The following is a 27,041-nucleotide window of genomic DNA, read 5'->3' on the forward strand; positions in this document are numbered from 1 at the left end:
GAAATCTCTTGAATACTAAAGATCAAACCAACGAAGGGTTGCTAGAGTGGAGGTTCTTTAGAGAACTCATCAAAATTGAGCATTTTACAGATTTTAGTGCAACAGCAAAATATCATAATGTTTGAAACCCTGAGATTTTTCACAGAGTTGGGAACATCCCCATTGTGTTTTAATGAAACATAGCTTCCAAAGAAGAAAAGCAAATACAAGTAGATCAGGGAGACATAGCACATACTACAGTGAATTTGATTTATCCATTTCAATGAATCTTCTTCTTACCAACAATTATTTAACTGGTTCTGTGTATGTTTTCCATCTTAAGACAGATTCCACGGTTACCGGCATTAAAACCAAAACCCCACAACCCTAGGCTGCTCAGAAACCAGCACCCTCAGTCGAAGGTGGGGGTAGGGACAATATACAACATTGTAAATCTGGTCATTTTAACAGTCTATCATCCCTTTTCTCTCTAGCAATGTACGGCGGTATATGCATATGCATGTTCCTTGTTGTGCTCTCAGCAAGCTCTTTCGGACAGCAGACTGTGGGCTCAGAGAATGGGAATCCACTGGCTGCTGAGCTTGAGCAGAGCTTGACAGAACATCACCGGTACGTCCGTGCCCCTTCGTCTGCCGGCTCGCTGAAATCTGTGCCGCGCCTGGATGGAAGCATTGACCAGAGAGCTAACATCGGTGCTTTATTGGCCAAGTATCTCCAGCAAGCCAGAAAAGGTACTGATTATAGCTTACTCACTGTGCTCCTTCTGTGTCAGTGGAATTTCGTCCAGGGATACCTGGATGTTAACATAACCAGGTCATCATCTAGCATGAATTCCTAGAGAAGAAAGGAGGTAGATCTTGCCTGGTTATTCGTGAAGTAGAGAGCTTTCTGCAAAACTCCTCAAAAAAACCAAAAACCAAACAAAAACCAAACAAAAAAAACTCATCAAAAAAAAAAAAAAGATTTGCACATAGCAGCCAGTGACTAAGGACTGCATCCAGGAAACTGAAGACAATAAAACCTACCTGTCAGGTCATAGTTGGGCTTTTATTTTTCACTTAGTGTTTTCATAGCCTCATAGTTATTTCAATATAATTTTCAGGATGGTCAATGTCAGCGAAAATACAATAAGTGCATTTTCTTCACAGTTGACCTCTTCACTCTCTTTTTAGAAGCTAGAAGAGTGGGAAATTTTTCTGAGGCTAAACACAGACCAAATGGCTATCCTCAGGTCAGCCAGAAACATCTGTGCCAGGGAAATCTTCTCAGTATTGGATTTGCCATGTCTTTGTTCCTAGAAGAAATTACAAAAGCGTGAAAGCTTTTGAAAGATTAGAACTCACATTTATGAACACAATAACTAAAAGCAGTGATAAGTGAAAGCACATTTGCTTCAAAACTTGTCCATGCCTGTTAGGTTTTTGGTCTCACGGAGCCTGGGAACTAAGTCTTGTAGTTAACTTAAAGCCTCCTTGGCACTCTGTTTCTAAGAGAGGGTTGAAGCTCCGATAGAGCAGCAGAATTAAAGGACTTCATTCTTATGATGTGATTTATTAGTCACTTGAGGAAAGAGTTGTATGACATACATGAGCTAGCAAGAGAAAGAGTAAAGCTGTCCCTGTTGACATCTTAAAGGGTATGTTTTACATAGACACAGATGCGTGCCGTCTGTGCTACCAGTAAAAATGAGGGGTCAAATAATTTCCCAGTGAACGCACACACCTCCCGAGGAAAGCATTTATCCTTTTGAAGCATTCCATCTCTACAATATACTAACGCCATAAGCAGCCTAATTGCTGTGGCCTTTTGATTCTCAACCTCAACAAAAGCCACTATACAAATCATGTTAACTTGTGATAGCTTCACTCCAGTCCATTCACCGTACTGCAGGGAAAGAGGGCATCTGAGAAGGAAAGAGGGCTCGAGGAGAAGGTAATAATAACGATTACCTGGACATACAGGCATAGAGAAATTAATTCACTCACAGTCCCAGATCGTGCATAGGATAAAATTCACTTTATATAAGCAAGAGCATTCTCCTCTTCTGTCTCTCCACACGAACTTATTCAGATCATTTAACCTCCGCTCTTGATAATCTCACTGCTGATCTCTATGCTAGGCGTAATCCTATTCTTGTTTTTGATGGCAGCCTGCAATTAAGAGCTGCCACGTGTATTTTATGGCTTACATATGCAGCCATATGCATTCATATGTACATACAATAGGGCCAAATTAGAAACAACAGAAAAGTAATCACTTTTCATTAACGGAGACTTCATCTCACGTTGCCAATTTGTGCAATATCCATTAAGGAACAATTTCTAGCAGTTCACATCATCAAATGGAAAGAGAATTCAGATATGAAATTCCATGATACAGTGCTACAGTTAAGGCTATTATTGAATAAGAATCTTACTGCAGAAGTCTGCAAAGCCAAATCCTCACTACCTTCCCCCAGTGTAGGCATTGTCGCCCTCTGATGTGGAAACCAAATTCTTAATTCTAGTTTATGTAGCCATTATATTGTCTTAAATATCTTGCTGACATTTCCAAATACCTTTAACAGAATAAGTGAAAAAAGCACTTCAGATTTAAGATGCCATTTTGGTAAGTATTAGTATGAGGGAGAATTTCCTGCATACATATTAATTGACATATATAATTAACTCTACAATGTGACTATTAGCAGATGATAGGATTCTTGTGACATGACTAGGCTACTTGGACTCTGTTTTGTAGATGTATTTGCTAGTTATAGAAGTGAAGATTCATGGGGACAGAACAATATTTACTTGATTTATAACAATACATAATGTTCCCATCAAAATATTTTATTCTTGTTTAATGAAAAGGTTCTGGGCAGCACTTCAGAAATCTCTGCAGAACACTCACTTCTAGTGTCTTAGTCACTTTTAACCTGTCGAAACCACAATACTAGAAAATTCTGTCTAGGGGGAAAGAGAATTTGGGCATTTGCCAATATTAGCAGTCATCACTGACGTCATTTGTTCTTGTGTTTAATAGAAAGGCTGGTTTTGGACAATATTTCCAGTTAAAGCAGTGGGAGAATTACATTCTCCAAGAGGTTAGGGCTAGATGGTGGCTTTGGAGCCAAACTGCTACAGTTTTGAATACGCTTGCTGTACATTGATTCTGCTGTAGCCACAGGACATCCCCACTAGTTTGAGGAAAGGTAATTAAGGCGCTATTAAGAAAATCCTCTTTCTGTTTGTGACCCCTGGCTTTCAATTAACTTTATCTGCAGGCTTTCAGCATGAATCTGGCACTGTGTAGAAGAGATGCTCTAGCTATCAAGTCAATGACACACACTTTTACAATCTTCTAAGGAGCCCTTGCCAGGCCAGACCATAACGGCACCAGGAGAGCCAATACAGCCCACGGGTCTCTGCAGGCTCAGAAGCCTCCTAAATACTAATATCTGAGTGATAGTTCTGTGCTGTCTTAGTCCTGCCTGCTTATAGTGTCCAGAAGCCTTTCTCATCAACATAATTACATATCTTGAATTATGACTGTGAATTTCATGGGGTTTCAGCACTTAATGGTAGACGTTCTTTTCTAGAGATGCTTTGCCCTTTATATTTTTCAGCTAAATGTCTAACTGTGCCTGGTTTCTTTCTTCTTATCCCTTTGCAACCAGTAACAAAACAATGCATTTGATCTTGATTTTATTTTATCATATTCATTAGAAATAATTAAACAAGGAAAACCTTGAAATATAAAAACACAGAGTTCTAGTTCCTTCAAAACACCAGAAACCACAAGCAAGGCAAATTTGTAAATTTGGATTTGTGGGGATTTTCCTTTTAAATCAGTTCAAGTATTCCTCAAGCTTCAGTCTGCATTGACTATTAATATATTAAATCTGTTCCTGTCTCACTCAAGGCTTAAGCTCGATGTAATTAGTGGCATGTGTCAATTTTGGCTATTTTCGGGGAGTACAGAAAGAAGTAAATTACCTTTCCCTGCATTTTCAGTTACATAATGTGATGGTGTCAAAACAGAGGGTTACAGCCCTGTTTGAGTTTTTTTAAAGCATAAATTCTCCTTGCAAATTGTTTGTACCTCGGATGCCCTAAGCAAGGAAGACAGAAAAGCTGAGGCAAGATCAGAGGTCAGCATCCAACCTGGCTGTGAAAGGAAGAATTAAAGCTTTGGATAAGCAATGAAAATAATACTGACATAGTAATAAGACCTGTACAATTCCAGCAACAGGCATCTCTAGCTATAAATTCCAGGCACAATTTTCTCTGTTTCAGGACGATTCCCACTTCTTTACAAAACTTGAGCTTGATAACTCTACCCAGCTTGTTACTGAATTTGCACGATAAAAGCTCCTGTACTTACATTTATAGCACCACGTGGGACTCTGATGGAGTTCTCTCAGGACTGAGACAGCTCTCAAGCAGAGCTATTTTACCTGTAGAGCAGCTCTCCCGATGCCAGCAAACAAGGTCATGGTCTTATAGGAGGAATGAGGAATGTTCTGGACTCCCTCTTTCTCTCTACTGAAATAGGAAGGAAAAAGGAGAAATGCACCCATATTCCCTCTCAGCACCCAGGAGGGAGAAAATGATCTGTTTTTTCTACAATAAAAACCCAAGCCACATTCAGGAAGTCACCCATAAATTTACATGGCACTTTTCCCCAATGACGTGATGTAGTGTGACATGGTCTGTATCAAATCAAACAGTTTCACCTATTGCATACACCAGCTGGTGAGTACAAAACAGATGAGAAAATGAATGAACCTGGAAAATGTGTCCACTTACTCTCTGCTCTCCCAAACGCTTTTTCTTCAGGTCCCACTGGAAGGCTCTCAGTCATGGGAAACAGGGTACAGAGCATTGATCCTACGCACAGAATAAATGACAGAGACTACATGGGCTGGATGGATTTTGGACGCCGCAGTGCTGAAGAATATGAATACTCTTCCTAAAGAACAGCAAACTATAGCAACAGGAAAAAAAATCACACTCCCATGTCTGTACAGAAAAAAAAAATAATTTGTTGTCCTCTTCGAATCAGTGTTTTAAAATGTCATGTATTTGATGTAAATTTGTCTGTAAGATTATACAATGCAATATATACATATGCAGAATTTTCCAGAAAATGTTTTCTTTCTTTTGTGGTTTCTCATACACTGATATTATATTAAAATGATTTCACTTACCTTTCTTGTCGTGTTACCACATGTTGCTGGGTGTCTTACTATACATAGAGGCAGGAAAATGCCTTTTGTCCTCAGTGTAAACATATTTCATGTGCTGAGAAGTCAGGCAAATGAACCACTCTCTTGAGAGCTGGTGTGATAATCCCAGTAGCTGGGGACCCTAAGGGGAACTTGTCCAGGTGTAAGCACGGTAGCACAATATTGTCAGAGAAGGCCAGCAACCTTCGTGGTCACCCAGTTTGTAGAGGGACAAGTTATACACCAAGCCCACATGTTCATAGTGAATAGTCGACAGTGCTAAAATTAAAAGAAAAAGAGGAATGGCACCAACATGTTTCACCTTCCTGGTGTATTTATTTTATGTCATGAGTTAAATGGGATAAACTGAGCATTTCCTGCCATGTGGTGAGCCAAGCATTCATTTGGGGAGGGGGCAAGGGAAGTTCCCTCAATTAAGACAATGATCCTAAGCGGGAGGAGGAGGCATTGGAGCAGTCTAGTCACAGTGAGCTAAAATGAAATGGGCCACTCCAAAGTATCACAGAAGCAGCCTGAGTTAGCTATTGCCCACGAGTGTGGGGAGAAGGAAGGAGATGATGCCCAGCCCTCACCTGGCACAAAGCAAGGCAGGGAGCCGTGCTTAGGTGAAACCAGCACCCTCGGGACTGCCCAGTGAGTCCCCTCCCAGTTGTTCTTGTCTGCCAGTAGTTTCACTTACTTCTCCTTTCTTCACCCCAGGTAACTCTTCCTGTGGCTCCTGGATCTGCTTCAGCAGCTGGTTCTCACACGTAGGGAATTCTCCAGACTGAAAAAAGATGAATTTGCGTTGCATAATTCACAGAATTTCTCCTGAATATATGCATTAGTAAGAAAAGGAATGTGTATTTTCACATGCTGAAAAGCAGGTGCTTGCCAACGGGAAGAGGCAAGTGGATATCATTATAGCAATTTTTCCAGCAGTTAATAGGCAAAAGCAATGCATAGAAACTAATACATAGGAAAACAAAATTATTAAACCAAAATCAAGACGACTGGGAAACAAAAAATGGTTATGCCAAGGGCTGAACACAAACGCATTCTGAGGAGTTGGTCCCAACAGCAGCGAGGAGAGCAGGCAGCACTGTAGAAATCTGCAAGGAAATGGAGCTTCAGCAAATGGTAATGGGGAATTCTCTTCTCTAGCAACACCAAACCTTTCTTTTTGTGGATCTCATCTTGAAAACATGCAACTGCTTTTCTGTGTGACCTTTTCTTCCACTCAAGCTCCTTCCAGTTAACCAATTTCCAAGACACTTAGTTTGGCTCTTCTCAGTTCTTTTCCAAACATAATGGGTCTCTAAACAACTAAATTCTCTTCTTGGTTTCGACAGTTGTCCATGGGAAAACAGTCCAAAGAGTCCATGCTTTCCAAAACTTTCAGATTATTTTTTTTTCCTAAATGGAGGAAAATACAGATTAATTTAAAAATGCACACATTTGCAAGCAAAGTGATGTTTCTTTAAAGGTAAGTTGGGAGAAAGTTTCTGCTTTACTGTCTTTTAATGACAAGAATACTGCAACACCATTTAAAAATGTTTCTATCCTGACCCCCCTCCCCATCAGACTGAGGTCAGTATGGGTAAATGGGGGGGCTTTCTTTCGACAAGACATTGAAATAACTATTAAATGAAATCGTGCTTTGCCAATGGCCTGATCTTGGCATTGTACCTTTGCTGCAGATGCTTTTTAGGTGCACTCCATCCCTCTGTCTTTTAGCAGAAAACAGCTTCTTACTGAACCTCACCTGTATTTCAGGCAGGTTTTGAACTGCTCAGCCCTGACTAATCTGCACTGAGACACATCCCAAGGCAGCACAATGCTGCACAACCACAGTGCTGCTCAGGTGGGGTACCTGCCTGGAGTGGAAGAACTGGGAATGGACTGTAAGTCAGGACCTACAAGCCAGAATTCTGCCTGAAGAGCCCCTCTTTATCACCTTAAGCCCAACTCAGGACTAACATAGGTTTTCAGGTGCTGCTGAAATACAAACTTGTAGCTGCAGAAGACACCTTCTCTTCGTTCTTAACACTCATGGGAGTACTGGTGTGGGGGCAATCACAGTAATCATCAAGGTAAGAGGAATTGTTTCTCTAGGATGGACACAGCACTGTTTCTGGAGGCAAGGCAGAGCTGGCTGTGCATGGCTCAGCAACATCCTCCTCAAAACATCAGTGACCTGCACCTCTGGGAGCAAAAGAAATTCCTGCTATGGGAAAAAGTTGTAAAGTCTGCTGAGACATCAGTCAGCTCTCAGCTGACCTGGAGGTGCTAATCAGAGCTAATCAGGGGGCAGTATATTTGGGAAGTCAAGTAACTCTGGCGGCAGCAATATTTGTCTCAGGGCGTTAGTGAAGACACCCTCCAGGCTGTCAGGGACGGAGCCCCTGCAGCTGGGGATGAGCCCCGCAGGCCCAGCAAAGGCTTTGGGCTTGAGAAGTGCCTTGCAGATTTCGGTACACATGCCAGAACAACCTGCTGGTTGGCACAACCTGCTGGTGTTTGCCTGGGGGGTGAGTTTCCTGGAACTATCCACTCTTTGACATTTAATTTAGTTTTATTCATCTTCATGGAAGCACATGCCTAGGGACTAAATTAACACTGGCAAAATAACAAATCAATACCGTTTTGCACTTAAAGACAGTTTGTTATCTCCATGCACTTGATTAGATTAGTTCTGTTCCAGTTCTAGTAATTTGGGCGCTGGGGCAAATCTCTAAGAACAGAGAAGTTTACTGCAAACTCCACATAAACAAGAGCGTGTGGCTCTGCCCTTGCGTGGCTGTGCATACAGCAGCTGTGAAAACAGAGTGGAAGCAGTAATTGCTCTTCCTGAGAGAGAGGGAGCACACACACCCTGGGGTGGTGCACCTTCCTCAGAACCTGGGGCAGCGCGTAAGGGAAACCAGCTCTGCCCATGCACCTGACTCTGAACAATTTCATCTGCCCAGTGTTTCATACAGGAATGCATGCGGATCCTGCTCTGCCCTATGACATTTTGCTGCATCACCAGCTCCTCCACGCTCACTGCATATGGAGCAGCAGCTGGGCTGCGCCAGGTACGCTCTGTAGCCAGATGTTCCCAGCTGCAACCCAGGTCTGTGCATTTTAGCGAGCGCAAACCAAGCTGTCCCCTCTTCATGGTCCAAGTGGAGGAATTTGCAAGTCAGACTGGGGAGATGCAAATGTTATTATGTCCTAGCAGAGCAGTGAAAGGCTCTTCTGTATGTTTGAATTTTGTATCCCCTGAATTCATTAAAATTCTCCTAAAGAAATAAAAAAAATCCAGCTGTGGGCTCGTTAAAGCTTTAATCAGTCCTAAGTGCCTGTGTCAATGGAACAGCAATTGAACTCAGCACAGCTTGAAGCCTATTTCAGCAGAACAAGAATCTCTGTGATCTTTTAAATACAAACATTATCGACTTCTTGAGTACAAGCCATCTTGCATGAAAGCCCACTGCCTACATTACAGCTAAGCACATCATTAAACACCAATAACTTTCTGACTTTTTTTTATTTTTCTTGCTATTTTGTGATCTCAATTGGTTTGTTAACTGAATTAAAGCAGTTCTGAATGGTGCCCAGTGAGATGCCATAGCACCGCTGAGCAATGCTAATTCTTCAGTGTGAATACAAGCTAGAGGCAGCAGACCCTGTCTGTACCAGAGGAAGCAGGACACATCTCACTGACACTCCTGGACTTCTCAACTCAATATTTTCAGGAAGTTGGAATCAACTGTTAAACATCTGTGCACTACGGTGTTATGTTGTGGAGCCATCCAGTGCTTTGGAGACACGCGAAAGGAAAGGGGGAAGAGTCTCAAAAGGCTAAAATACCATTCTTGGCTCTCCAGAGAATATCCTATGTATTCACAGCCCAGTCTCACACATACAGTTGTCAGACCTGACTCTCCTCTCACATGCAACCCAGCCTTCAGAAGTGGATGACCATGTTCCTTGCTATGGTATGGACAATCATTTCAGAGCAGAGGCACCAATTCATCAGCTATTTGGCCTTCTGAGGTTTAGTTCCATTCTACTTTGAAATCATCCAAGTGCAATAAATACATCAGCTGAGTTTCCAGTTCGCAGTCTTTGTTTCTCCATGGCATAATTTACTGTCTTAAAGGAGAAACTAAAGCAGTCTCCAAATATCAGCATTTTTTCCAGGGGCACAAACTGCATATTTCCACCAAAATCCACTGAAATCTTTTAGAGTGAAGCGTCTCAGAGAAGAATGGTCCCACACCCAAGTAGATGCCCTATCCTCACATAATCTCCAGTTGCTCCTTTAGTACCTTGAAGAGTTCAGCCTGACTCAGCTTTGGTTGCCCTCAACCTCAATGGGCTGTACTTACACACGCTAGTTTCCCTATGGCCTCCTTGTCAATGTGGATATTTTATCACTTTTCTGTTCCCAGGAACACAAACACAACCTTGAAGCCCAGTTTTACTGTAGGGTTTTCAGTGAGTACAAAACTTCTGGATTTTCATGGCCATTTCAACCCAAATTACCCTACAGTTCCAGGCCTTTGGGAAAGTTCAGTTTATAATTGACCTTCAAAGATGTGACAGCCTGAGAGTGAATACATCCACGTATACTAGCTCATTAAACACTGTTGCTGTTCACTTAGCTAGCAGAGAAGATGCATATCTCCAAACAAAGAAGTCAGCAAACCCAGCATTATGTACATCCTTCTGGATACTTTTAAAAAAGACAGGAAATAACAATATAGGACAAACAACAAACCCCATCCATTTATTCTTTCCAAAGCCAAAGATTTAGATCTGGAGCATTTGTAATCACAAGTAAGGATAAGTTAGGGGGTAAAAAAACCCCAAACCTATTAAACTTTGGGAGGAAAAAAGATGTAAAAAGAGGTCAAAGGAGGCAATTCTGGCCTTCTGTTCCTCTCTTGTGATACCCCACCTGGAGTATTGTGTCCAGTTCTGGAATCCACAACATAAGATCGATATGGAGCTGTTGGAATGGGTCCAGAGGGCTGGACCACCTTCCATACAAGGACAGGTTGAAAGAGTTGGGATTGTTCAGCCTGGAGAAGAGAAGGCTCTGAGGAGGCCTTCTAGTAACCTTCCAGTAGCTGAAAGGGGCTACAAGAAAGCTGGGGAGGGGCTGTTTACAAAGGCTTGTAATGACAGGACTAGGGGCAATGGGTATAAACTGGATAGGGCCAGATTTAGACCAGACATAAGGAAGAACTTCTTCACCATGAGAGTGGTGAGGCGCTGGCACAGGTTGTCAGGGAAGCTGTGGCTGCCCCATCCCTGGAGGTGTTCAAGGCCAGGCTGGATGGGGCCCTGGGCAGCCTGGTCTGGTGGGAGGTGTCCCTGCCCATGGCAGGGGGGTTGGAACTAGATGGTCTTTAAGGTCCCCTTCCAACCCAAACCATTCTATGATTCTATGATACCCAAAATAAGGGCACATACTGTGTTATAAAAAACTCACCCAGGACTCTGAGTGTCATCACATTGCCACAGCACACAGTGCGGGCAGGCAGAAATGACAGCAGCTGAGAGGGCTGTGCAAATGGTAGCCGGTGCTCTTTCATGATGAGGAGCAGACAGGGAGGCAAATCCAGACCAGGGCTGCATGCAGATAGAGCTGCTGCTGTGCAGAGAGAATAGAGAACTCCTCCCCTCAGTAACAAAGATGCTAGAGAGCAGACCTCACTTCTGTCTCCTAGAAAAGAGAGGATGTTTCATCCTTGCTCTGTCCCTTTCACATTTTGTCACTATATTTTTTATGTCATATTAGGCACAAGACTTTACAGCCCTCTCCTATTCAAAATAAGCAAAGCACACAACACCCAAATCTTTCTTGGAACTCGAAACAAAACAAAAAACTGCATTCACTTCTATATATTTTTTTTTTGACCCAAGTTTCACTATTTCCAGCATTCCTAAAATCACAAAATTCTTCAGCCACTTCTGTGTCTAAGAATTTAACAACCAAACCTGGTAATAGCCTCTTACTTTGCTTTAAAATATGAAAGCAAGGGATCAAGTTGGAATACTTATTAACTTAAAAGAGCAGGAAAAAAGTTGAACAACACACAACAATGAAACTTTTCTGTTATTTTATTGGTATTAGTGAAGAAAAAATTAGGTTTAATCTTTCTGATGTGTTACAATTGCTTTCTCTCGTGGGTGGACAACTCTTACTGCTTACTTGAAGGCTAAATAATACTTCCAAATTGCATGATGAATCTCTACACTTTAAGTTCTCATATGGTATTGCTTTCTTCCTCTGGGTATATAAAATGGTCCATTTAGTCCATGACTTTTTTTCAGAATCAACTGTTATTCTAACTACTGCTTTAACATACATTCAAATAAAAAGATACTTAAATTTACTTGCAATAAGTGCACACATACAACAGCAAAGAGAGCTGATGACATTTTACTAAAACATCTTAAGTTCATAGAATAAATAGAAGTCTTCAAACACATGCAGTAACTGACCGATGTGTTTATTCTTTCTCAAAAAATACCCTTAGTGTCCATATCACTACCCCAGTAACTACTTCATTCAGGGGAAAAAACCCACCTCACCCATCTCTTGTCACAAAGACTAAAAGACAGTTTCATTTAAACAAGAAATCATCAGTGCTAATGATTTAGTAACAGTGTGGTACAAAGGGCAATTCATGGCAATTGTGTGTAGTGTAATTACAGTAACAAAATGGGGGCTTGATTTTGATGCCACAAGAAGCCATAAGGAAAAGAAAAGCAGATGTTAAACACTCCTCACTTCGCTCCTTTCCATCCCCCCTCTTCCAGAAACATCCCCCCTTCCAAAAAAATACAGGTCTCACCTCTGCTCTAGAAGCAAGCTCCCTCCAGTCTGTACCAGTTCTGTGGTATTTCAACTCTTTCTACAAGTACTCAGCAGAAGTTTAGGAGAAACAGAGAAGAAAATTGCAATAGAAATTAGGATTGCCTGGCTGTAACTAAAGGTTGCATGAAATCTTTTGTTTCTTTTTTGAAAAATGTAGGGGTTACATGGTTGGTTCTAGGAGGTATTTTTTCAGTTTAAAAACACTGTGGGATAAAGTGTTTCCCATATTTTTACCTCTGCTAAGGTCCAACTTTGGATGAAAAAGGGTTCTCTGAAAGATAAAATGGGTGGAGAATATTCTCACCTCCTTACAACCCCATGGTCCTCAACATGCACAAACCCAGCATAAGGATAGAAAATTGCTCTTTCCAAGTTGTACCATTCCATTACTAAATGTTTTTTTGTGGTTTTCTGCTCAGGTTTCAAGGACACACCTTTTCCTAATACTGTTTTTGCTACATGTTCTATTATAACATTCGTATCTGTCAATCTGTTCTGCAACTTTGACTTCTAGGAAAGCCACTGTCATGCTTGCCTCATGAGTTGTGAAAGCCATTTTCTTTGGGGGCACTGACGAAACAGGTTTCAGTGGCAGCAACACATAGTAAAGCATTTTCCCTTCCACAATCCAGTGCAGCATTGAAAAACAAAACAAAAAAAAAAATCCAAAAAATAAGTTGTCCAGAGTGTAAGCGTGGCAAATGAAACAGCAGTGGTAGGAATATGTCAATATCCCAGGTACCCAGTAGGCTTGTGGACCTCAGCACAGTATTAGTTCAAGTTTAACAACTCCAGAAAATGGAGAATATAGAACAGAAAAAAAAAAAAAAGTTTCATCCATTCAGGCATAATAGCCAGGCACTCCAATAACTCAGCTCAACTCATCTACAGAAGAAAAATTAAAACTACCACATACTAACTGAGTGTTTTCAGCACTTAACAAAGCACAAATGCTCCCATGCTTCAAGTGATGTAATGTGAGGTCTCACAAAACACATTCAATAGCTTCCCATGCACCTTCAACTCAGGTTAGGCTTAGCTACAAAATTCACGTTTTCCTAGTCAAGTTTTTTTTTGTTGGTTTTCTTCTTTTCTTTTTTTTTTCAGTGCATCTTAAAAAACAACCTTTTCAAAAGGTTAGCAAGTCAACCTTAATACAGCAATCAACATAGAGCCTTTTGCACTCAACTGAACAGTAAAATAATCCAATTAGTTACAATAGATCTGGTACATATTTACACATTTTATACAAAGTTTACATATTTCTCCCATTAGGCACAAAGTTGATTTGTCAAACTCAAGAGGCAATGAAGGGGCAGTGGGGAAAGAAAAAGGGGATCAGAGAAAGAATATGAATATTTTTATTTAAAAAGACTAGCTGTAAAAATGAAGTCCTTCATCGTAAGCTAGCTTGCTTCGGGAGCTTAGTTCCCATGAGGATCCCCGAAGTGAGAGATGTCGGGCCTTTCATCTGCATGCTGGAACCCACCATGGTGGGGAAGCTCCGATTCCTTCGGATGCCAGTGTTCAGCTGGATGCCTCCAATGGCACTGGTCACAGCAGGGCAGCCCAATGGGAGACTGTCTGGTGCCAGGCCTCCAGGAACAAGGGCCCTCACCGGTCCTTGTGCCCCACAGAGAAGAGGTCCCTGGTCATCAGTTAATGGAGGAGCTGACGTTTGACCCGAACTCACAACTTTGGTGATACCAAACCTCTTGACTTTGTCCACGAGATTAAGGTTGGAAACAGACACGTCAGTCTGACTCTCACTGTTCCTGATGTTCTTTTTATTCCTCACCTCCTTCAAGATTGAACTAGCAGGCTTCGAGGCCAAGAAGTTGTCATATGGTGGGCTGGTGCACTTGAACTCAAAAGATGGAGGGGAAGAAGAAGGCGTCTGCATAGGTGAGTTTGGTGGAGTGGAAGGAATGATTGCCATTTTAGGGGAGTATGTGTTCAGGAAGGTGCCTTTGCCAGCTCTGTCCCAGCTCTGTGGATTGTACACTGCTGCCGAGATGCCCCTTTCCTTCAGGAGCCACACCAGCCCCAGAGAAGTACTCATCGTTGTCGTGGATTCCCGGAGGTTAGTGAAGGATTCGGCTAAACTCAGACGCCGAGGAGTACAGGGAGTAGCCACCGGGGTGCCTTTCAAATTGCCAATGCTGCCACAAGCTGGAGTAGGTGCTGCGTTAAGGCTAGAAGCAAAAGAGGAGGCAAATTATTCTCTTCACTTGGGAACTAAAACTTACTGCAATCAAAATTTTTAACCCTGAACAGAGCCTTTTATACACTCAAGAATGTACAGGAAACTGACAGTTACTAGCTTCTCCCAAATGTGGTGATGTACAAAAAAACATCATCTCTTACAAAATGCATCCCTCTACCTGGCATACTCCATCACCCAACCTCATGAGATTAATGCATTCCCCAATGCCAACACATTTGTTCCAATAAACTATTCAATTAACAGGTTTGTGATTGACACCTTCAGCTTTTCTTCATGATCTACTGGCTGTCACAATTCCTGGTTGCTTCCATGAGACAAGGAAACTGTGAGGCTTGACCAATAAGCAACACAGAATTACTTCTTAGTGTCACTTTGGAGCACACAGAACTACTAGCCCTTCCAGTATCGCTGGGTTATAGCAGAGAGCAGCAATGGAGGAGGGGAATGTATTTTATATCAAAGCATTTGTAACAAGGCTGCTGGATAGTTGGCACTGTCATCAACATGCATTTCTGTCAGGTCAACCCCTTCTTTGATTCTCACATCAGATTTGCTTTCATTTAAGGGGAAAGGAATGTGGGATCTGATTTTTAAGGGAGATGCACAATAGCGTGAATAAAGATCAAAAGCGATGAGAAAAAATATAGACAAGCTTTTGGTTGTCAGTTGGTCAACAGGTAACTGATAACTCAGCAGCAAACCAAGCACAACAGTCATTCTGCTGTTAGTTTGGTAAAACATTAATTTCTCTACTTTGAAACATGGCTAAATTGCTCCCCAATTCCAGTTCTTTGTTTTAAAAATAAACTACATACAGGCAGTGGTTAAGAAAATATTAAATAGGGGATAATCTGCACATAGAATCATAGAATAATAGAATAGTTAGGGTTGGAAGGGACCTTAAAGATCATCCAGTTCCAACCCCCCTGCCATGGGCAGGGACACCTCTCACTAGCTCAGGCTGCTCAAGCCCCCATCCAACCTGGTCTTGAACACTTCCAGGGATGGGGCAGCCACAACTTCCCTGGGCAACCTCTGCCACTGCCTCATCATCCACATTGTGAAGAAATTCTTCCATATGTCTAGTCTAAATCTGCCCCTCTCCAGTTTATACCCATTGCCCCTAGTCCTGTCACTACAAACCTTTGTAAACAGTCCTTCCCCAGCTTTCTTGTAGCCCCTTTCAGATACTGGAAGGTTGCTATAAGGTCTCCTCAGAGGTTTCTCTTCTCCAGGCTGAACAACCCCAACTCTCTCAGCCTGTCCTCCTGTGGCAGGTGCTCCAACCCTCAGATCATCTTTGTAGCCCTCCTCTGGACCCATTCCAACAGCTCTTGTATCATTCTTGATATCGTTGAGGATTCCAGAACTGGACACAGTACTCCAGATGAGGTCTCACAAGAGAGGAATAGAGGGGTAGAATCACCTCCCTCACCCTGCTGGCCACACTTTTGATACAGCCCAGGATACAGTTTACCTTCTGGGCTGTGAGCGTACACTGCAAGCACTCTCATGTCCTTCTCCGCAGGGCTGCTCTCAATCACATCATCCCCCATCATGTACTGAAATTGGGGATTGCCCCTACCCAGATGTAGGACCTTGCACTTGGCTCTGTTAAACCTCATGATGTTCTCACAGGCCCACTTCTGCAGCCTCTCCAGGTCCCCCTGGATGACATCCCACCCTTCTGGTGTGGCAACTGCACCACTCAGCTTGGTGTCATCTGCAAACTTGCTGAGGGTGCACTCAATCTCATTGTCACATTTAGAACAAGTGACAGATACGACATGTTCATTGCTGTCTTACTGCATTTTGTTTTCTTAAGCATACTACTGCTAGTTTTTCGGTGTTGGGATTTCTTGAGGCATATCAAATAGCATTTATTCTGCTAGACCATCCTCCCCACCAGTTAACCACCTGAATGAACACAGACTCAACACAGCACCTACTTCCAGAGAATTACTAACACAAAGGAGACATCCCAAATCCTTTGTGCCACAGTATGAGATCTCACGGACAATGACGTTTGAGTGTTTCTGGCACTACAGGGCCATCCTTAAAAAACTTGCTTTTTTAGTTTAGCCACAGCATATTTACCTATGGATAATCCCCACTCAGGGTTTATGGCAGTCCAAGGTACACTGTTTATTAAGTTGTGGTGCACTCTGTTACAGAAACAAGGTATGTGGGACATTATGACAGTCCAAATTCATGTCAGTTTGGGAGAATCCCAAGGGTTCCATACATCTTTATAATAAAACTTTCCAACTATCTCTAATTATGCTCAAATTATATTTTTTTGCCATGTATCCATACACAAAAAAGTATATTCCATGGTAATATTTCCTAGGCATGGATTCATCCCCTCTAATGGCATTTAAAGGGTCTTGAACAATGCAACACTTGATGCTAACACAGAATTCACTGACCTGAGAGCTCATCACCACTTAAAGAAGGAAATTGTACCCTTAATCTTACCAGGTTAGCAAGTAGAAGACACTTAGCTAAGAGTCAGACAGAAACCAAAGCCAATGCAAGACAGCGGGAAAACTAAGCAGCTGGGAAGGGAAGGAACAGGGGAAAGAGCAGCAGCTTCCCTTTTCAGCAGGGCCACGCTGTGTGATCAGCTCAGTCATAACACACAACTTCAACTTATGTTGGGTTCTCTGTACCAAGAAATGCATCAAATAGCCACATTGAGATGACCTGGTTGGATTTCCAGGTGTAGAGAAGCCTCAGGCCAATGAATGGATCACATCCTTTTTGCACATATGGATGAAAGGGCCTAGATGATGTCTTGACTAGAATGTGCAGTCACATTTCACCTTAATGAACTGCGGGTGAACACCACTACTGTGAATGTCAGATTAGACATCCTGGAATGCTCTGTTCAGAGCCACAGTTTCTGATGAGCTTAGAACTTCGTCTAGTGCTATACAGCAATTGGCTGACATGAATTAATATAACACTATAAACCCTAGTCCAGTCATACTTTAAAAGTCAGCAGTACTTTAACATTTTCAAGGCACTCCTTAATTAAGGGAATATTAGCCTAATGTCATATGAAGTCTCAAGTCATGCCATCTCTCTTTGATTAAATAGGGAATCAACAGATCTCTACAGTGAGTTGGAGATGTACCAACTTCTAGCATAAGCAAGTGAAACTGCCAAAGGATTTTTTCCCTGCAGTTGCAGTTCAACAAGAGAATTCCAATATATTCTCACTTGTAAACTGTACTGAAACACACATTTGAGAAAAGTGGTAGGACTCCTCACTGCAGAGCGAAGGAGGCCATACATGCCCACCACAGCAGCACATACACACATTTTGAAGGCAAGGCTGAGTGGAAAGAAGTTAGTTCAGAATTCTTCTCTTAAGCATTTATTAAAGCTCCATCTTCATAGCTCTGATTCCAATTCATGGTGGAACTAGAGAGCAGTGACAGCCACTGCGATGCAACTCCTACAGAGGCTAACCAAAGAAGTATAGAAGTTTTGAAAAGCATGAAAGTGGGGGGAAAGAAAGAACTTACTGCTTGAACTGGCTTACTACAGGGTATGATCAAGTAGATTTTGGAAACCCAGACATACGTAGTTAATTATCAGCCTTCTAAGGTCTCCTAGTTACAAGATGAGAAGTACAACACTCCAATGGCTTGTTAACTCAAACAGCTTAATTCTTTCCAGCTCCAGATTTCAGTTGCACAGATATTTAGATTAGTATTTCTACTAATTTGTCAGCACAGGTACACACTACAGTGCAATTAAAAAAACCAAAGAAACAAAAAAAAAAACCCCCACACCCCTGCAAGAAAGCAGTTAGGTAGGTGTTGCTTTATTTGTTCACTCATTTTGGCATTACTATAACCAGGAAACATCTTCCCCATCAAACTGGTCAACAACACTGCAGAGCAGCCTGGACACAACTACAGAAACACACTTAAATTGGCCTCAGCAACTCAGCCCAGTGACTATTTCAGAGTTAGATTGAGAAAAGAAACAAATGAGCACCTCATTTAGCTAGCTTTATGAAACTTAGACAGGTTAGAGCATCACCTGAGTTAGAGGCTAGGGTAAAACACAACCAGGTAGGTAAATATCAAACCTCTTTGGGTTAGCTGGTGCCACACACACTAGCATTCCTTGTACATGACCCTGCCAACAAAGAAACTGCTGGCAGCGTTGCTCACCGCCTGCCACGCTGGATCATAGTGTCTGCCCTATACCTCCTCGCAGCATAAGGAGACATAATGCAGTTTCCTCGTCCTCCTCACATGACCTGTGAAGAATTGTTTATAGCTGGTAAGGAGCAGCTCCTTAAACATGTCTGTTGAAAACATATTGTTCATGTTTCTCTTTTTCCCCCTGAATGAATGATGAAGTTTGGCATAAATAAGGCACCTGAAAACGTACTGAATTTAGCTGTCATTTATGGCTGATTTGTTAGATTTACTAACCAACATAATCAAGGAGCTTATTGTGACCACAAGTGGCAGCAGTTCAACAGTAAAAATAACATATAACTGTAGTTAAACAGAGATCTCTTCCGTAACAGCATTGATGGGAGAAGACAGAAAAGAGTAAAGAAAAAAACACCCAGGCCACAATTAACTAACGTTGTTCAGAAAGGGAAGTAGAAAAGTTACATTCAGTCATTGCTCATTTCCTTTCCAGCTCCAGGTTTTCGTATTTAATAGTGTTACTTTTCACGTGTTCCTTTAGTAATTCAGCGCCCCTCTCATGTCTGAACAAACCCACACCCATCCTCTTTGCACAGAGATCCACACAATGGTAACACTGACACAGGAGCCGGAAGGCACAGTGAATGCAATGAGACACTGTCCTTCTAAAGAGAAAAAAACATTCCTTAAAAACTGATTTGCTAAGGAAGCAAAGTTCCATTTTTAGGTATGACATTCACTCACCCTCTCTGGTGCTCAGATCTTCACCTCTGATAAAGCTACAGAATTGCCTTTTATCAGCATCTATTGCCTAAACACTCTAACTGCTATTATTAAGCCAGTTTCAGTCTGGCTACTATAAACTCATTTCCAACAGTTACACCAAGGAAAAAAAACAGATAGCTCCCTGGTTTTGATTAAGACATGTTTCCTCTTCCATTCCACATATACCTCCTGGATTTCTTTACCTGTGCTTTGACCCTTCGTCTTCTGCACCAAAGACTTAGATTTTTCTTCCCCAGAAAAATCTCTCTCCTTTTTTCTGAGACACCATATTCTGCGCTTTCACACAATGACTACAACTAGTCTGGGATCAAAGGTAGTCAGGTCTGGATACTGGAAGCCAACTTAGTCATGCCTGATCCTGCAATCTTTTAACTAGTGATAACAAAATTTAAGATATTTTGGTTGGCTTTCTAAAACATTACACATACCTCTCAAATAAAAATCAGGTTAACGTAATTCAAAGTAAAAGGAATAATTTGGAGGTGTGTTGTAATTCACCAATGCAGTTAATGCTTTTGCTTAAGCCATAACTTTGCATTTCCTTACAGGGATAACTCTAACAGAGCTGATGGCTTTCCCATCATGGGAAACCCTTACCTTGGTGTGACTCGTGTGAGTTCATCAGAAGGGTGCAGAATGCGGCAGGTGGTGAAGGTGAAGGTGGAGTTGGTTTGTGACATGCACTTCCCAGGATGAGGTACTAAATTAAAAAAAAGCAAATTCTTTGCATTTTACACAGAAAAGGAGAAACCAAACTTCTGCGTGCTGATAAGACAGATGCGAAAAAGTGATGAGGTATCTCAGATAGGACCAATGCAAGAAAAGTGAAATACACAAGTGCTGTGGCATTCTAGCAGACACTTGTTCTCCAAAACAAACACAACAGGACTCCAAGGCCAGTACTGAAAGGGTCTCCTGAGGCTTCCCCATGAAATCAAATTTAGGCAAGGCAGTGCTTGAAACTAGCAGCTTTCATCAGTGGGAAATTACAAACAACGTTTTCTAGCACTGGCTCAGGAGCATGAAGAATTTCTCAATGTTTGTGCATTTCAGCTTTTAGATTGATCCACAAAAAGGTATCCTCATTACTTCTTAGTAATGGATCCAGCTTGCTGCTGCTACAGAAATATAGATTGTTTGGGCAGGGAGCGGACAGACACATAGTACTATTTATCTGTTTCTGACTGTTCACATCCACAGTGGGAAAAGTGGTAGCTCTTTTGGATCCACTACTGTACATCTGTGACATTTCTCTTGTGCACGTGTTTAGGTTCTTTAACAACGTATGTCCTCAGCTGCACAATACAGCAGGTTTTGAATATTTGTAATTAGTAAATAATTTTGCCCAAAAATGCAGGAGTAAAGATGCCATTCTGACAGCATATCAGTAATTTGGAAAAGAAGCAATACAGTTCAATCTACAAAAAAAAAAGGACTTGGGTCAATTTCTTTCTTCTTAGTGGATCTGCTCCTGCAGATTTACTAGCCTGCTGTATAATGCAGCTGTGGCCATTGCAAAATAACTACAAAATTTAAGAGCCATGCATCTGAAAAGCAGGTTGAAAACCACCCAGAGTCAAATACTACATCAAAGATATCATGATTGCATAGGTTCTCTTACTTATTAACAAAACTTAGCAGTGGTCAAAAGACATGCACAATAAAAAACCGTGTGCAGTTCCCTCCCTCAGTCCTGCCCAACCATCCGAGCCATTCCCTGATTAAGCCACATTTTAATATCACAGTACACAAGGATTCAACACATTGCAGCAGACAGACAGACCAAACTAGACCAGACACCATTCTGAACTTCCAGAGATGCTTAGCAAAAGCAAGGCAAGCCTTAATCGTGGCTGTGTTCCCTTTTTCATACATAAAGTGTCACAGCTCCAAAACAGTATGTGCACTTAGGTAGTCCTTTAAGAACACATATAAGCAGTGTGTGAAGGCTAGAGCATGGGGAGTGTGAACAGTGGAAGCAGAAGTGGCTAAGCAAACAATGTGAGGTAACTTCTACTTAGCGCTGGAATGTACTGCTGTACGTTAAAGAAGGAGATGTCTAAAAACCCACTGGAGTGTCATGTTAACACACTCAAATGTTAGCACAGCATAACATAACAACAAGCTCTACTTCACCTCCAGAGATGGTAATTAGGATGCTTCAGGAATCCAGTTGCTTTAGAGATTAGTGTGAGCACTATAAAAGCTATTATAAGGGAGCACAGCCTAGCAATCATGATTCTCTCCATATTGTAGAGAGTTAAAAGAAAATCTGGAGAAAGAGCTCAAATAACTGGACATGAAAAAATTGGTTATTTATAGAAAACAAAGGACTTCAACATAAATCAAATAGAAACAAAGTAATTATCCCTGGATGATGAATAGAGAACAGAATAAAGCAATGCCAGTTTAAGATTGCAAGCTCAACCCAAAGCACGTAGCTATAATATAGTAAGCGCATTTTCCCCATTTGTAATATCCATTGGGCATCCCCTCAGATCAGAAACAGGCACATTGAAGATATACAGCTGCATCAGCAAAAGCACGACTCATTGCTATTAATGAGTCAGAGATAGGAGAAGGCTGCTAAAAGTAGAGAAATCACTGATTCTAATAAGAAGAAATTAATTGAAATTATGCTAAGAACAAAAAAAAAAATTAATTTCCAAGGATGTATTCCACCCTCAAATACCACTAAGGAAGTCCTGTACCAGCTTCATCCTCCATCAGTCAACAATGGGGTGTATCATATTGCTGTAGCATTTTCCATCCTTTGGACACAATACAAAGAGTGAGAACCTGTTGCTGTAAATGAACAAAGTTTATAAAATAGAAACAAAATGATTCATTTCTAATCTAGTAATTTTACAAAATAATTGCCATATCCTGAATTGGTATAAATTTGAGAGGAAGTAACATATGTCTACAATAACAGAGACTATCTTCACATGTACATACAGCAAAGTATTATTTGAAATATAAACATCTATTCCATGTGACAAAGGCTGAAATGAAATGTTTTATTTGTATCCTCTTTTTCAAGAAGTAGATGATTAACAATGAGGCTTCGTATCTGTATGAAAAAGAATGTGTACATAATGCAGTGTTTAACAAAATTTAAAAAAACATCATGTAATTTTATCCATCAGGAAGCCATAAACTAAACTGTATGTGCATTTTCCCCCTAAATTAAAATTCAAGCTAAACCTTAGATTGCTGCTGGACTACATTCAATGCTTGGTAATTAACAATTCCTTACCTTACTAAGCTCTCTCAAATAATTCTTAGGCATTTTGGAAAAAAAACCCCAAAACATTATAGCCGAAAGCAACTGTCCTATAAGCACAAACACTTGTAAAAACAGCTTTTAAAATACTAGGCACATACTAGTCAAATTGACTGCAGATTGTTCCATCTTCTGGTGAAACAGAGCCTTCCCTACTCAAAACACAAAGCTCATTTTATATAGCTCAGAGTTGTTTCAGATCCAGCTTCAATACTCAGCTTGTAGCCATCCTGCTAGGTGCAAACAGCACATAGATGTGTTTAGGACATGATCTTCTGCTCATGGAACCCTCAAGAGACTATTTAATCTGGACTTTCAACCAGCTCATGCAGAGAAAGGTACAAAGTTACAGGAGGTGAACTAGTGGTCTGCCCTATCCACAAAAAGCTGACAAGACAAATAGAGTCTGAGGAAGATTTAAGAGGCATTTATACTAAAATATTATTAACTTTTGTACCATTGGCTCCAAACTCAAATGCGCTGCTATGCTACATGAAAAAGAAAAAAAAAACCAGAAATCTTCAGAATATGGCTTGATCCACACTGCCACAAAGGTAAAGTTTTAGCCCAGCACTGAAGGAAGCCACTTTGCTCATCATTTTTTGGCATGTTTTAAAAAAAGGAGGAAACCTGGTTCCCTGCTCTTTTAACAGAGTGGGCAGTGGAATTTGGACATCTCTTTAGCACAGGCTGGTGTGAGAGGGACAGAATGACAGCTTGGGGGTCCTTACAGAAACAGATGGAGATTTTGTTTCAAAGCATCACAATTTTATTTTACTGCTGAATAAGAAAAAAAAGCTGTGCCTTCTTTACAAGAGGGTAACAACGAAGGACCATTAAGAGGCACTTTTTTCCTCCAGTGTCATCACTGGGGATACAAACTACAGACTTCACTCTTCCCAGTCTATGTCACCAACTCCATTCTATGGTAAGGTGAAACTCCTGAAAACTAGGTCACAGAAGCCCATCAGGATCCACACAACAAGACAGCTGCTGCATGTACTGTCTAAATTCTGAGTTCATCGCCTCCAGGTGACTGAAGATGAAAGCTCTGATACACAGGGTTACCTGTACTGAAGAACTCCCTGCAGACAGAGGAGGCAGAATATAGAGTATGCTGGAGCTGATGACTAAGTTAACTACTAAAACAAAACGGAAATGCTTGGCAAATGCAACAATTGTATAACGTGAGCATGATGCTCTCCTAAAGGCATTTAGGCGCTTTCAGATGTTCTTCAGAAAATACTGCCAGAACGTCCTTCAAAAAACACTGGTTTCAGGCATAACCATGAATTCTGAAAGCCTCCAAGAATCCATACATCTATGCCAGGAGTGTTACTCCTGTTATGTTTCTTAAACAACTGACAATAAAATGATTTTCTGAGTATCTGCATTTCCAAACTTTCCATTTATTTTGCCTTTGGAAGCAGCAAGAGATGGAAAGCTGAAGCAAGGCAGGTATACTTTGGACAGTATTTTCTTAGCTTTCTTCTGGCTGAGGTCTCCTCCTATGTAAGTATGTATGTATGTAACCTTAGAGCACAGATATAAAAGGACTTCAATGTACTTAATGGGACTTTGACGTGATTTTAGGTAGGCTAGGATCTAAAATTAAAATTCTAGAATTTTAACAGCACAGATAGCAAATGCTGACACATTTGTCTTGAAGAAATAACTACTGCAAAATAGTCATGTTCTCTGAAAATAAAATATATTTAAATACGCATCAATACTTAGAATTAAGAAGAGTTATAAGAAGAAGAGTTTATTGCTTTTCTATACAGTGGTAACCTCTTAGAAGCATGTAAAACAATCCCGCTAAAAACAACTCAAACATAAAACATGCATTATGTGGTTTTGTGATTTTAGGCATCTGCTTGCAAGGATCTCTATGTCATTGTTAAGGTTTAAACATGAAGTACAAGAGGGCTGATCCCATAATGCTGCACACGTCTGTTCAAAGCAACCAGTGAAAAAAACACATATAAGTGCTGGAAGGCCAGTTTGTGCACACAAAACTAGTGTTCAATTAAGCACATGCTGATTCAAGTGTAGCCCTTCCGACTGCAAAATGAGAACATTTACAACGTTATTAAGTGCTTTGAATGGCACGGAGCTTTTTGTTTCAGAAAAGCTTGAAAGGGGATGAATTAAAAAACAAACCAAAACAAACCAACAACCCTTCCCCCAAACCAGACTCAGTTTCATAATATCCTACAGTTTCTTTCAATTAATAAAAAAAAATATACTGAGGTTACAAAAAACTTATGCTTCAAAAACTCCTTGTCCTAGATGGTATTAACTATGCTATGTCCTATAATTTCTTTACCATTCCAATTATGTTAAAAGTCAACTCAACTGACATGCAAATTTCAGACTATTTTAGGGGATTAGGCTAGAACTGTGACTGTGGAATTTACAAGCCTCCCTAAAACTACTGTGCCCACACAGTATGTAGCTCTAACAGAGCAATTGCAGGTAATAAGTTACATGTGTCTTAATTTCCTCTGAAATGTTCAGTACTATAATTGGGATATAATCTGCATTCACAGTGAGGAAGTTATTTTACATATCAATGGATACAACAGGTCTCAACATAAGGACAGAAAAATTCAAGGATCATTACCTTTTTCTTGCTTAGTTAGAATGACTTCTGACACTATCCATCACTCAACACGAAACAACTTACACCCTGTTCTGAATACATTTATTTTGTCTACAAAACATCTTTGGCACTACCAGAAATGTTTGTTCTCCAGAGACTGGATGTTAAAGAGACTTCTCTTAAGGCTCATCTTGAGAACTCTACATGCCCACAAAATGGCAGTAAAAACAGAATCTCACAGTAGTCTGCCAGGTAACATTTCCAGTGAAAAAACAGCAGTATACAACCATCAAAGCACACATATCAAATGAAGCAGACACCTACCCAAAAGACTAAGATAACTTACACCTGCTGGGAACAGACCTTGTAGGCACTTTATTTCTGAAGAATTTTTGTTCTCAGGTTAGAAGACCTGTAGCTCTAGATTTGCACACTCTATGTCCTGCCAATAGTAACTGCTGGGAGACACTTTCTGCCTTTTATGAACCTCTTGAACTAGATTTTTCCACAATGGAGCTGTCCTGGATTACAAGCAAAAGCACTTTCACTGAAGACTGTATCCAAGGTATTTCTCTCTTCTTGTTGTACTTCTACATTCTCTATCAAAAGTTTATGCTGTACCTTGCTGCCTGAAGTCATACAAGCAATGAGGTCATAACCTTGCACCTGTGGCAGACAGCACACTAAGGAACCATTTATGTCCATACTCCTACCTGCATTGCATTTCTTACAGAGGCAGGAAGAATGCTGCGGAAGTTTTTTCAAGAGGAACAACAGCTGCACAATATTTAAATACAAAATAAATTAATTAGATACAATACATCCCTGGTCCCAAAAGGTCTTCTTCAGGGGGCAAATGGTGGATCTCAAGAAACACTGCCATATGAGTAAGTGCCTCCTCCAAAAAACACCTACAATTATCTTCTCCTTGTATACCACTTGAAAAAATGGTTCAACAGAAAGTAGAAATAGCAGTGTCTTTACATCATTTGAGTAACCACACTAAATCATGTGGCAGCTCATGGGTACTCCTAAATCCTAAGCAGCTGGGCAATTTGAAAGAGGAATAAAGAACAGGAAATAAAAATTTCCATGTATTTGTTCATTCTACAAATCACAGTTATTAATTTTGACCAGTTTCTCTATTTCTGTAATGTATTAAACTGACTCAGGAAACAATACAGGATTAAATAAGATTCTTAGTACAATTTCATAGATTTTATCTACTTTGCCAATTTATATGGCAGAGAATATGCTTAAAAACCTTGCCTGAGATAACTAGAGTTCTCCCACGCAAAATCAGCTCTAACTGAGCAATAGCCTGTTAATACTGTCCTGCATTCAAATTGTAATGGAGAAAGGAAATGGAGGGTAATATCAGTCTTTCTTGCCAGTCTGTAACCAGAGGGCGTTTTATTAATCTGCTCTTCAAAAAAAAAACAACCCCAAAAACAAAGAACTAAACTATATTTATTTCTTTTTTGTCTACACATCATCTGTGACAATCAGGTTTCAAATTTTTTTACATGCTTCTATGCTGAATATTCTTACAATTAAAAAGTTCTTCACCTAAATATCTTTTTTTGCACAACTATTGTATGCTGAGTACATGAAGAACTGCTTGTTCTTTTTCTCTGCAGGAACACATTTTAAAATTAATCATATTTTTACTTGAATCTTTCATTCTGTGGACTCTAAAAAATGCCAAGCTATTCTTTTGATTATTTCAGTCCATGTTTCCTAGATCTCCAACTTCTCTTGCTGTTGTTATTTAGCCTCCCCAACATAATAAATATGGGGATAATATCCCAAACTGTGCACAACTCCTGTGGAGGCATTAATTATTTCCATATTAACATAAAAATAATAT

At 40.7% G+C, this 27,041-nt stretch overlaps 2 protein-coding genes across 11 annotated transcripts in view; one reads left to right on the plus strand and one right to left on the minus strand.

Annotated features, from left to right (window-relative positions):
* The first annotated feature begins 311 nt into the window (after positions 1-311).
* On the plus strand, positions 312-5,562 carry CCK (cholecystokinin). The gene is made up of 2 exons (XM_069859053.1): positions 312-731; positions 4,821-5,562. The coding sequence occupies exons 1-2, from the start codon at positions 476-478 to the stop codon at positions 4,955-4,957; spliced, it is 393 nt and encodes a 130-aa protein (XP_069715154.1). The 5' UTR covers positions 312-475; the 3' UTR covers positions 4,958-5,562.
* A 5,737-nt stretch (positions 5,563-11,299) lies between these two features.
* TRAK1 (trafficking kinesin protein 1) overlaps positions 11,300-27,041 on the minus strand; it is a 134,740-nt gene continuing 118,998 nt past the window's right edge. For 5 of the 10 annotated variants that reach the window (XM_069859954.1, XM_069859952.1, XM_069859962.1 and 2 more), the window contains 2 exons: positions 19,878-19,980; positions 11,301-14,281 (listed from right to left, as the gene is read on the minus strand). In XM_069859954.1, the coding sequence (XP_069716055.1) occupies positions 13,483-14,281; positions 19,878-19,980 (902 nt within the window). In that variant the 3' untranslated portion in view covers positions 11,301-13,482. Of the gene's footprint in view, positions 14,282-18,503; positions 18,593-19,877; positions 19,981-27,041 lie in introns of all 10 variants that reach the window. The other 5 variants (XM_069859955.1, XM_069859960.1, XM_069859958.1 and 2 more) reach the window with 2 other exon arrangements.

This window comes from Phaenicophaeus curvirostris, chromosome 6, assembly GCF_032191515.1.
Source record: "Phaenicophaeus curvirostris isolate KB17595 chromosome 6, BPBGC_Pcur_1.0, whole genome shotgun sequence".
Taxonomy (NCBI): Eukaryota; Metazoa; Chordata; class Aves; order Cuculiformes; family Cuculidae; genus Phaenicophaeus; species Phaenicophaeus curvirostris.

Coding starts and splice junctions, on each gene's coding strand:
- CCK (XM_069859053.1), top strand. CDS start 476: ATGTACGGCGGTATATGCATATGCATGTTCCTTGTTGTGCTCTCAGCA. Junction 732..4,820: donor TCTCCAGCAAGCCAGAAAAG/GTACTGATTATA, acceptor CTTTTTCTTCAG/GTCCCACTGGAAGGCTCTCA.